Source organism: Penaeus chinensis, chromosome 19, assembly GCF_019202785.1.
Source record: "Penaeus chinensis breed Huanghai No. 1 chromosome 19, ASM1920278v2, whole genome shotgun sequence".
Taxonomy (NCBI): Eukaryota; Metazoa; Arthropoda; class Malacostraca; order Decapoda; family Penaeidae; genus Penaeus; species Penaeus chinensis.
Window position 1 is genome coordinate 36,358,358 of NC_061837.1, and position 12,500 is coordinate 36,370,857.

Here is a 12,500-nt window from a genome sequence, read left to right on the forward strand (position 1 = left end):
TCTCTCTCTTCCTCTCCCTCTCCCTCTCCCTCTCCCTCTCCCTGTCCCTCTATATATCTATCTATTTATCTATCTGTCTATCTCACACGCTATTCTGAAAAAAATACAGTTATAGCATTTATCAAATGAATGAAATCGAAGCAACTTGCACTTTACCCACACGTTTCCTCATGCAACATTGCAACAACCATGCAAGCAGCATTCGTTTAATATCGTGCATTCGTAGCTTGTGTTGATGTTCAAAAGAAAGCGTAAATAATTCGTAAATAAGAGTGGAACGTGACAGTCGTACACACCGCACCTTGTTATGTGTCGTCAGCACTCGCACGGTTTCTCATACACACACACACGCGACCATATATGAATATATATATATATATATATATATATATATATATATATATATATATGTATGTATATATATATGTATATATATTATATATATATATATATATATATATATATATATATATATATATATATATATGCATATATACGCGTATGTATTTATATATCGTCCATGCTACATTCCCTCCCAACCAAACTGACAAGTATGTCATTTTTTCCTCCCTTTTTTACCCATATATCAGTCATTTTGCGTGACTTTATATATATATATATATATATATATATATATATATATATATATATATATATATAAGCCAGAAGTCACACGTTTTCATTTTTGCATTATTTTGCAACATCATACTTGCATTTTGGAGAATGGTTTGCAAATTTTCTGAACTTGGAATACAGAGGTTCTTCCCTCGCAGTTACCCCTGCATCTTTAGAGTCTACCCAAGAGAAATGCACACTAAAGTGCTTGACAGATTTTTTATTATACCTTTTTTCACCAGTTTGTTTTTTATATATATTTTTTTTATGTCCCGAACTTATATTTATATCTTTTAAGTTTCAAATAGAGATGTAGATCTATACATTTTTTCCTTGGGTAAAAACTCTTTGATCCCAGCACACCAAACCAAAAAAAAGAAAGATCCCCCTAAAAAAAATGCAAAAAAGAAACAAAAAACAACAAAAAAGAGCTGCTATATCCTCTTCTACGCGTTCAAAAACCACCACGTTGCAGAAGGCTTTTATTTTGCTCTATAGTTTTTTAATGAAATATTAACGAAGGAGAGAAAAGGCGAAAGAGTCGATAATGATAAAAGAATTGACGAGATTAAGACAGTGTCCCGTCGTTTCTAAAAAAAAAAAAAAAGCTTCATCGAATCATGTTACCTGATGCATTGATGTCTTGAGTCATCAAACCTGGGAGAGACTTATTAAAGAGTCATCAATCTCTTTATATTGTTCTATTTTGTCATGATTCAATGCGTACGTCTTGTTCATCATTTCACAATATAAGGATAAGATGAAATCAGACAGTTACTAATGTTTAGTTATACTTCTAAATGAAGGCTATGCCAAAGAGAGAGAGAAGATTGTAATTCTTGCTAAATGCTTATCAACTTGCAAGCACACACACACAGAGCCCCCACGCAGGATTACAACAAGGGTTCCTCTCGTCATTTCAGAGGACAGGAAACTGTTCGTGGGAATGCTAAGTAAACAACAGACAGAAGAGGATGTACGTCAGCTCTTCCAACCCTACGGGAACATTGAGGAATGCACCATACTGAGGGGGCCGGACGGAGCCAGTAAAGGTAGGAGGAGATTTTCTCACGGAGCAAAGGGGAAGAAGGAGTCAGATTTTCCTTTGGTGGGGTTGGCTAGGAGGAAGAAGAGAAGGAGAGGAAGAAGAAAGTCAGAGTGAGAGAGGAGGAGGAGGAGGATAGAGGAAGGGAAAAGTTCGAAAACTCACAGGAAGGCATAGCATGGTTGCCTTGTGTTGAAGTTGAGTTTTGATAGGTTGCTGCTTAGGGAAATAAGGGAGGGTATTTTGAGTAGATAATCACTTTGGAAAAGGAAGAGGAACAGGAGGAAGGGAAGAAGGAGGAGGAGAAGGAGCAGGAGGAGGGAAGAGACAGACTTGAAGAAAGAAGGCAAAGCATGATGGCCTGAAAAAAAGAAAGAAAGAAAGAAAAATATATGTAGGATGGTGGTACAGAAAAGAGGAGAATAAGCAAAACCCAAAAAAGAAGCGACGAAGAAAGAAATAGAAAGAAGGCAAAGCATGTTCGCCTGAAGGACTATTTCTGTGAAAAGAGAAGAGGGGCAGAAGTAGGATTAGTATTTCTTGTGTTTCTGTAAGGGAGGGAGAACAGAGGGAGACAGGGAATAGGAATTAGCAACCAACGGTAAGTGAACAAGAAGAATATAAAAAAAGGAGGAAGAGGAAGAAGGGTAGAAAGAAAAGCAGCATAGCTAGGCATTTTAAAAGAATTAGATAGGAGAGAGAACATAGCAGAATGCAGATCAGGATACAAGGAAGAGGTAAGGGAAGAATAATTCCAAACTAAAACACCCCTCAAAAGACCGATAGTAAAACAGAGAAGGTGAATGGGATAAAGAAAAGAGATAAAGAAATAGAAACATAGGAATGGGTAAATGAGGGAAAAGAGCTCCACCTCAATAACATGCGATCTCTGTCACCCGCTTTGCATGACGGTGTTTAGCTTTTGTTTTATTAGTGACTGACCCTTGCTTTCTGTCCCCGCTGTCCCCAGTGTACAACACTTGATCGTGATGTCAGTGTAGTAAACATATTTATTATTTTCTTGTGTTGGTTATCTCGCCACTTCTGAATGTGTACGTTTGAGCATCTACTTTTTTGAGATTTATGTGTCAAGAAAAAAAAAAAAAAAAAGAATTCAGATGAACCAGAACGAGAATTCAAATGAAAATAACGTTAAGATCATATTTTGAAAATTTAGCTCAAGAAAGTAGATTTTTTTTAAACGTGCAGATTCAGCAACCTTGTAAAATGTCCATGTCTATAATCTTCTAATGCTTTCAGAGATTTAAGTCGACAGCAACAAGACGCCGATGCAAGAGGATACATTTTCTTGAAGTGTCCAGGTTTCTGTATATGCATTTATGATGATTTCCATTATGTACTGTGTTCTGAAACATTTCATTATGCTTGAAAAATATATGATTGTGTGTATATACATGTGTATATATATACTTATATATATATTTATATATATATATATATATATATATATATATATATATATATATATTTATATTTATATGTATATATATTATAAATATATATATAAAAATATATGTACACACACACACACACATACATATATATATATATATATATATATATATATATATATATATATATTTGTGTAATCATACGAAATATCTTTTATGAGGTGAGAATTGCACGAATAGACCCCCGCATAAAAAAGACGACGATTCGCGAAAAGCATAGAGAGGCAGAGCACGTAATGAGCGCTTCCAAAAGTCCTTTCTAAAGATAATTAGAACCCGGGAGCGCGCCGCCCTGACACGAAGGTGGTGGCGTCCGGCGGCGCTGTCCCTTGCCGCCGCCCATCATAAATTCACACAGATTCATGTCGTTCTCGACTGGATTACCTCCGCCCGTTTTGCCATTTGACTCCCCACGCGCTCGCTCAGGTGTTATTACCCGCCGCCGCTTTCGCCTTCAAATATGGACGTGCTTGAGGCTTGTCCGGATTGATTGGGATATGGTGGCGGCAGATTCGCTCGCGATTTTCATCCAGCCCTTCTTCCCCTGATCGGGTCGGGGTCGTGGCATTTATAAATGTGAGGGCGACTTTGATGAAGACTTAGATTATAACGAATGAGACTGCTGACATGTCGCGTCATAGCCGACAGAATTTGCTGCTGTCGACCGATCTTTTGAAATATAGATGGCGTTGCAGTTCCTCCTCTTAAACACGATATGGACATTTATCTGACATTTTAGATTCACTTGAAAATTAATGGCCTTTGTCCCCTTAGGTCGAAAGTGCTTGTCCGCTGAAGCGATGACTTCAAATATAAATTATAAATATAGCCGCCGAACGATGATAAAGTTGAGAATTGGAGAGAGCCTCATGATTATTAATATCTTCATTTTGACAAATGTGTGCATGATGTGCTCAGTGTCTCTGAGGAATATGATAATGGAGAGGAAAGGATTACCAATTTTACGGCAAGAAAAGCAGTATGATTACCTATAATATTTTGACGGTAATGGTCATATAAGGTATGATAAACACAATATTCACAATAACAAAAATTATAGTAGAAATAACGATAATATGACAAAGCAACAGCAACAGTTATGCAGCAGCAAGTATGCTAATAATGATTATAATGATGAATCAAGAATTTGATAATTATACTAATAATAGTGATAATGATGAAGTGGATATCAGGCCAGTATTGTACATATTATGAGCATATATCATAATTATAATGCTAATAATGATTATGAGAATGATGATAATCATGATGATTATAGTGATAAAAATGAGGTACATGATGATGGTACCAAGCAAAATAATAATGTAGTAATAGTAGTAATGATAATAATAATTGTAATAATAATGATAATAGTAATAATAGCAATAATAATTATTATTATAATGACAACAATAATAATGATAATAATAGGGAACATCAGTAATTATAGTGAAATTAAATGATAACAAAATCTGCTACATCGCCGTCAATAACAATTGTAGTGAAAACAATCGCGTCAGTCCGTAGAGTCTCTGTGTTTCGGCTGCATATCTAACGCTCCCACCCCAGAACTACGAAATTTCTCCTCCGATTAAACCTGAGTTCGCTTGAATCAACCTGGCCTTTCAGTTACTTTTTTATCTCTTTTTCTTTTGCTCCTCGCTTTATTTTTGTGCCTAATGCCGTCGTTTCTCTCTGTCTCTCTCGTGTGCTATAACCCCCCTCCTCTCTCTCTCTCTCTCTCTCTCTCTTTCTCTTTCTCTTTCTCTTTCTCTTTCTCTTTCTCTTTCTCTCACTCGCCCGTCCTCTCTCTCTCTTTTCCTCCTTCTTCTCTCTCTCTCTCTCTCTCTCTCTCTCTCTCTATGTATATATATATATATATATATATATATATATCGCCCTCTCTCCCTCTCCCCCTCTCCCTCTCCCTCCCCCTCCCCCTCCCTCCCTCTCTCTCTCTCTCTCTCTCTCTCTCTCTCTCTCTCTCTCTCTCTCTCTCTCTCTCTCTCTCTCTCTCTCTCTCTCTCTCTCTCTCTCTCTCTCTCTCTCTCTCTCTCTCTCTCTCTCTCTCTCTCCCCTTTTTGTAACCTTTCCTGGATCTGAGATTAAACTAAATTATTTATGGTTGTTTGTGGAAAGGATTGTGAGGAATTACAAGTCGACCACTCCAGACCTTTTTGGTTGAGGGGGGGGGGGAGGGGGGAAGGAGAGGGATGGCGATGTATCTTTCTTCCATTCTTATTTCTTTCGGAATTTGTGTGTTCTCTGCGTGGAAGTGTGTGTGTCTGTTTGTGTGTGTGTGTGTGTATGTGTGCATGTGTGTTTGTGTAACAGATCTAGAGAACAAGAGAGAGAGAGAGAGAGAGAGAGAGAGAGAGAGAGAGAGAGAGAGAGAGAGAGAGAGAGAGAGAGAGAGAGAGAGAGAGACTCCATCAGAGGCCACCTTTAATACCACCATCTCCCCTCCCCCTCCCCTTCCCCTCCCCCTGCCCCCTGTATCCCCACTTCTCACCGCCTCGCCCACTGTCCCGTGTGTTGTGTCTTGTTCCGCCCACGGACTGGCTAGACGCCCTCACGCCCCCTCCTTCCCGCCCCCTCCTTCCCGCCCCCTCCTTCCCCCAGGGTAGGTGGTCGTCCCACCCTTCGCCCCCGGGGAAGATGGACCCTCCCCTCACCCATTTTCCTCCGATGGGTGACCCTATACTCCCCCCTTCTCCCCCCCCCTCCTCCCTCTTCTTCCTGACGTGTCTTGGAAGCAAACCTTTCGTCTCTTATCGCCTCAGAAGGACCCCGGGGTAATCTAGAGCCTAATAGAACCCTGGGGAGAGTGCTTTCCTCTCATCTTCTCTTCCCTCCTCTTCTCTTATCTTCTCTTTCCCCGTCTCCTCTTGTTCTCCGGCCCACTCTCGGTGGGTAAAGGTTATTTGCTATCTGTGATAGAATGTCGAAAGATCCATGGTTTCGACAGAATGATAAAGATTTGGATCCCTTATAAATCGAAATTTCTCTTTCCGTTTTTTATCTTTTTTTTTATTTTTAATTCTTTTTAGGTTTTACACAACTCAATCAAATTATGTATTTACTAGGCGGCGAATATAGACTCGACATTTATTTTTTTCATAATAATATCTCGAGGAGTACACTAAAAACAAAACAGAAGTAAAAAGAAAAGGGGCAGAAGAGCGACGCAAAACAAATTGAAATCATTTTGGCTATTAGGAAACACAGCGCAAATTCGGCTTTTGGGGACGAAGCACAAATGCGTTTTCGATGTAAGAAACAACGACTGGACGAAGAGGGGATGAGAGAAAGAGAAAATAAGAGGGAGAAGATGGGGATAGGAGAGAGAGGCAGAGAGAAAATAAGTGGGAGAAGATGGGGATAGGAGAAAGGCAGAGAGAAAATAAGTGGAGAAGATGGGGATAGGAGAGAGAGGCAGAGAGAAAATAAGTGGGAGAAGATGGGGATAGGAGAAAGGCAGAGAGAAAATAAGTGGAGAAGATGGGGATAGGAAAGAGAGGCAGAGAGAAAATAAGTGGGAGAAGATGGGGATAGGAGAGAGAGGCAGAGAGAAAATAAGTGGGAGAAGATGGGGATAGGAGAGAGAGGCAGAGAGAAAATAAGTGGGAGAAGATGGGGATAGGAAAGAGAGGCAGAGAGAAAATAAGTGGGAGGGAAGAAGAGAGTTGTTGAAAGGTAGGGAGAAGAACAGAACGAGGAAGGAGAGGGAGAGGGAGAAGGAGAGAAGAATCAGAGGACAGAAAAGGTTGAAAAAGTTAGAGAATAGAAGGAGAAGCGAGATTACAAAAAAAAAAGAACATGAAACGCACGCTATAAGCAAGAAAACAAGCCCAGGAAACGAGAGAGCAAAGACCAGGGCGCAGAAGGAAAGAACTCGAACCAAAACACAGACAAAATGGGCGAGGGAGCAACAAATGTGTATTAATCTTGCCCCCGGTGCTACCCATCCGATCACACTCCCGAGACACTAAACAACACCCCAAGGGTTCGTCTCGCTCCCCCTCCCAACCCCTGTGATGAACCCCGTAAATGCACGGTCCAAGGGAGATGACTAAAAGGCCTAGCCAACGCAGGGCCTTTAAGGGTTAGTTGCGGCATTCTTAAAGCTGCTAAAGGGAGCCTTATTGCGTGCACGGGGTTAGGATCATCAGAAACTCAGCCCTTTGGTGGGGGGGAGAGGGAGGGGGAAGGGGGGGATGGAAGCTGCTGAAGTGGAAGTGTTGCAAGAGAGAAGAGAAACACATTTGCTTCCGTCTTTGGGGTGGGGAAGAGGGGAGGGAGGGGGGAGGGATGGACAGGAGAATGGAAAGATGAAAGAGGAAAGGGGGGAAGAGAAAGAGAGAAGATGAGAGAGGAAGAGGTGAAAGTGAAAGGTGAAAGATGAAGGGGACAAAGGAAAGGAGACGAGAGAGGAAGGGGCAAAAGAAAAAGGGGAAAGGAAGCGGGACTGGAAAGGATAAAAATGAAAAGGAAAGAAAGAAAGAAGGGGGGAAGAGGAGACTAGAGTAGAAAGAATGAAGGAGAAACGGGAAAGAGAGAAAATTAATGAGGAAGGGGAATTGGAAGAAAGGGAGAGTGAAAAGGGATTCGAGCGCATGCAGACAGAAGGGAAAAAGGGGATATTAGGAAGAGAGAAAAAGTGGAAAGAGGGAAAGGGGGGAAATAGGATACAATAGGAGAAGAGTTCATAGGAATGAGGGAAGGGAGAGAGGTGGACTGGAAAGGACAGAGAGGGAGTCCCCAACAAACCGAAACGAAAAGTACAAATAAGGTTCGAATCGCGTCTTTAAAAGGGATTTAGAACTTTGTAGCTAATTATTGTTTCTCTCTCTCTCTCCCTCTCCTTCTCCCTCTCTCCCACTCCCTCTCCCTCTCCCGCTCCCTTTCCCCCATTCATCTTTCGCCCATCCCCAGTGTAGATATTTGAAAAGAAAAGAGAAAACAAAAGGTAAAAAGAAAAAAAATGTATTACAGGACCGACGGGAACGTAGAGATTGAAGTCGAATTAATCACACTTAGGCGATTGTGAGGTTTGAACAGATCACTCTCTCTCTTGCGGGTTTTGTGATCAAAGCGGGAGGCAAGAGAAGCTCCATTGAGGGCGCTTCTTGTGCGTGTGTGTGTGTGTGTGTGTGTGTGTGTGTGTGTGTGTGTGTGTGTTCGAGAGAGTGAGTGTGTCCTTGCTTGCTTTCGTGTGTGTGTGTGTGTGTGTTTTTGTTTGCTTGCGTGTGTGGGTTTGTATGTGCAGACACTCATTTTTATTTCTAGAACTGTATTTAAAGAGTGCGTTAATACCTACTTCCGCGACCATTCATATACGAATCCGCTCCTCTGCACGTCATGTAAGCGCACACGTACGCTCCCGTATGCGTGTATTAGCTACATAGACGAGCCTCCCTATTAACTTGATGGCAGACACTTCAAATGATTACAGTTTTCAATGCCACTCTCATCACTATTATGGGGCGACATGGCGCAGCTTAGGGTAATTCACCACTTCCCGAGACCTGCCTTTTAAGGTTCATTCAGTGCGTCATCACCTTTTTTTTTTTCTTGTTCTTTCTTTCTTTCTCTCCCTTTCCTACGATGGGTCTTCTGCAAAACTTAAATTGGTAATCCCTCTTATGGGTTGTGGAGGGTCGGGTGTTGGGAGGGAGGGGGATGGGCAGAGAGGCGAGGCTTTTCTCCCCTATTCTCACTTTCTCTCTTTATTTATCTATATGTCTGTCTGTCTGTTTATATACTTGTCTATCTAGATTTCTTTTTTTTCTATTTACATATCTACCTATCTACTTCTCTCTCTCTCTCTCTCTCTCTCTCTCTCTCTCTCCCTCTCCCTCTCTTCTTCTCTCCTCCTCTCCCTCTCCCACCCTTTTAATCTCCCCCGCCTCCTTGTCCCAGTTTCTTACCCTTCCCCTCTACCTTCCCTTTTTACCTCCCCCCCCCCCTTCCCTCTCTCCCCAAAATGGTATTCCAATTTTGACTCCGGAAGGCTTTTCTATGGGCATCGGAAAGTAGAAGCCATAATGTGATCAAGGATAATGTCGGAAAGTCATCGTTCTCCTTTTCTCTCCCCCCCCCCCCCCCTCTCTCTCTCCTCCCTCCTTCATCCCCACTTTAGGCCCCACTTCCTTTCCCTCCTTCCCTCCCTCCCTTCCCTCCCTTCCCCTCCTCCCTTCTACTTTTTCTCCCCTTTCCCCATACCTCTATTCTCCTTTTCTTAGCTCCGCCTCCTCCCCGTTTCTCCTCCTCCTCTTCCCTCCTCCTCTCCTCTCCTCCTCCTCCTCCTCCTCCTCCTCCTCCTCCTCTCTCCTCCCTCACCCCCTCCTTCTCTCCTCCTACCTTATCATCACATACCTGCTATAGGCCTATGCACGGGAAGGCTTAGGGTGAGATTTTCGGTAAATGTGCTGTTGGCGATGACGGAAAATGATACTATTTTTTATAACGATGAGGAAAATAATTGCGATAATATTATTAAGCTTCTTATTGCTCCTGCTGATAATGGCAATATTGTTTCCGCTACTACAGCTGGCCATTTCTCTCTACTTGTCAGCATTATTACAATTAGCCTTGCTATTTCACACACTGAATACCAATACCAAAGGTGCTATAACTATAGTTATTATTATTATAAGGAAAAGGAAAACGACATCTTGTTTTTCCAAGGGGGGAGGGGCTTTCATCGCGTCCCCCCCCCCCCTACCGCCCCCAACCCCCGCCGCCGCCATGACAGCAACATGGCGGCAGCATCGAGGGGGTTGCCAGTAATGCTTTTAACCGCGCCCACATTCTTCCTCGTACACCCACAGACCATTTTGTCTCCCCCCCCCCCATTCCTCGCTCCATCTTCTCCTCCCTTCCCCCTACCCCCTACCCCTCGTTTTCCCCCTTCAACGACTAACTCAGTCTACTTTTTATAAGCTTCCGGCCATTTCATTCTCTCAGTCTTGCTTGTAATATCCTTCAAGATGGTCTCCCTCCTTTCGCACTCTTCCTCTCACCCTCCCTCCCTCCCTCACTCCCTCTACGTGCTCCCTCCCTATCTACTTCCTCTGTCCCTCCATCCCTCTCTCTCTCTCTCTGCTTCCTTCCTTCCTTCCTTCCCTCCCCGTCTCCCTCTCTCCTTCCCTCGTCCCATCCGCCTCCCTCCTCCCCTCCCTTCCACCCACCCACCCTATCTGTCTCCCTCCTCCCCCCTTTCTTCCAAGTCCATTTGCATATGGAATCAGAACAGAGGTCCTTTTCTAAGCCGCTTCAAAAATTCGTTTTAGCGTGTATTCTTGGTCATTTCGGAAATAAAAGCCCCTGGCCACGTTAAAAGACTTCGAAATATAGGGATTATTTGTTAATTCTAATTACGTAACTATAACTTTTAGGCGGTATTTTCGTATAGTGATATGTAGTGGTTTGGTTATATGTGTGTGTGTGTGTGTGTGTGTGTGTGTGTGTGTGTGTGTGTGTGTGTTGTTGTTATATATATATATATATATATATATATATATATATATATATATATATATATATATATTATATATTATATATAATATACACATACACATATACATGTACATAAACATATACATATATATATATATATATATATATATATATATATATATATATATATATATATATATTTATATATATATGATATATGATATATAATATACTGTATATAATATATACTGTATATATATACATATATATGCATACATATAAATATATAGGCATATATATACATATATATATACTATGTATATACATATATACATACATATGCATATATATACATATATATCCATATTTATATATCCATATATATATACATATATATATATATACATATATATACATATATATATAAGTATATATATACATATATATATGAATATATATATATATATATATATATATATATAATATATATATATATATATATATATATATTTATGTGTACAAACATACACACACACACACACACCTACAAACATACATACATAGATGTTGGTGGCAGGATGAATGATAACACAACCTCTCAGTTTTTTCCTAAAAGTTAATGGCTAAGTAACGAAAACACTTTTCAAGCTTTCATATTTTTGGCGACGACCTAAGACGCGTATCCTGTGATTTATAATATACAACAACCTTAAAGAGAAGATGAGAAGAGAGGTTTAAGTGCTGTATTCAGTGAACTATTCAGCGCAGGTTCCTTAGGCTATGTGCTCTGCAGTTACTCAATTTTCTCTCGAAACCTGGTTGCTTTTTTCGGGCGCCATTTTGATGTTAGTCTGAATAATCTTGTATTTAAAGTACATCCCCCTTTTTCCACTTTGGAAAATCATATTTCAGATTCAGAATTACAATTCCTTTTCAACGCAGGTAATGTAAATGCTAACCGCCTCGATTTATACGAGAACAAATGCAGTCATAATCAAAATACAAGGACTCATCCGGGATCTCTAGATTGGTCACGTGACCCGAGATGATTCTGTGACAATCAGGAAATGCGTAAATGACAATACTTGTAAATATCACGTTCCTGGGAACACAAATACGTTCCCTTTTTCTTTCTTTCGTTCTTTTCTTCATCTTATTCTTGATATAAGACTGTCCCTCTACAGATATAGTCTATATTTGTAAAGGGTAGTCTTTTTTTTCTATGGAAGTATTAATTTGCCGTTTGGAACTTCGACAACATTTCGAGGAAGATGTCTTGGGAGACGGAACGGGCGATCTGGCTTCATCGCGAGGGTGTTTTAGCGTCGTTTTTTATTTAATGCCAGTTGCATCTAAGGATCAAGGGTGCTATCTGGTACACTAAATCAGGGTTGGAGAAAAGTTTGTTATGCAGACTGGGAGTTTTAGGTCCGTATTTCAAGTTTATGTCAAGTCGCGTGCTATAACTCAAAGTTTTTTTTTTAACGTTCCTGTTTACACAGTCAACTTTTAGAAACGACCCGGCGTTTGGGAATGCAAATTCGGACATCAGGTTCTCTGTTATTCCATCCGGTGAGTATTTCGAATTTATAGGAACCGTTTGGGTAGTCAAGTTCCAATTAGATGGAGGTCGTTGGTCAATGCGGGCCTCTCTTTTCCGTTCTCTCATTTATTTTTGTTTTTTTGCCTTTGAATCCCTTCTTTTTCGAGTCTCTCTCTCTCTCTCTCTCTCTCTCTCTCTCTCTCTCTCTCTCTCTCTCTCTCTCTCTCTCTCTCTCTCTCTCTCTCTCTCTGTGTGTGTGTGTGTGTGTGTGTGTGTGTCTACGTGTGTCTACGTGTGTCTACGTGTGTACGTGCGTGCGTGTGTGTGTGTGTCCGCGCGCGTGTGTGCGTGTGCGTGTGTGTGT

The 12,500-nt window shown here is 41.0% G+C and overlaps 1 protein-coding gene across 1 annotated transcript in view; it reads left to right on the forward strand.

The window, feature by feature from the left end:
- Positions 1-12,500, forward strand: part of LOC125035062 (CUGBP Elav-like family member 4) — a 620,541-nt gene that overhangs the window by 521,619 nt on the left and 86,422 nt on the right. The window contains 1 exon segment of the mRNA XM_047627165.1: positions 1,539-1,667. Within this exon segment, the coding sequence (XP_047483121.1) occupies positions 1,539-1,667 (129 nt within the window).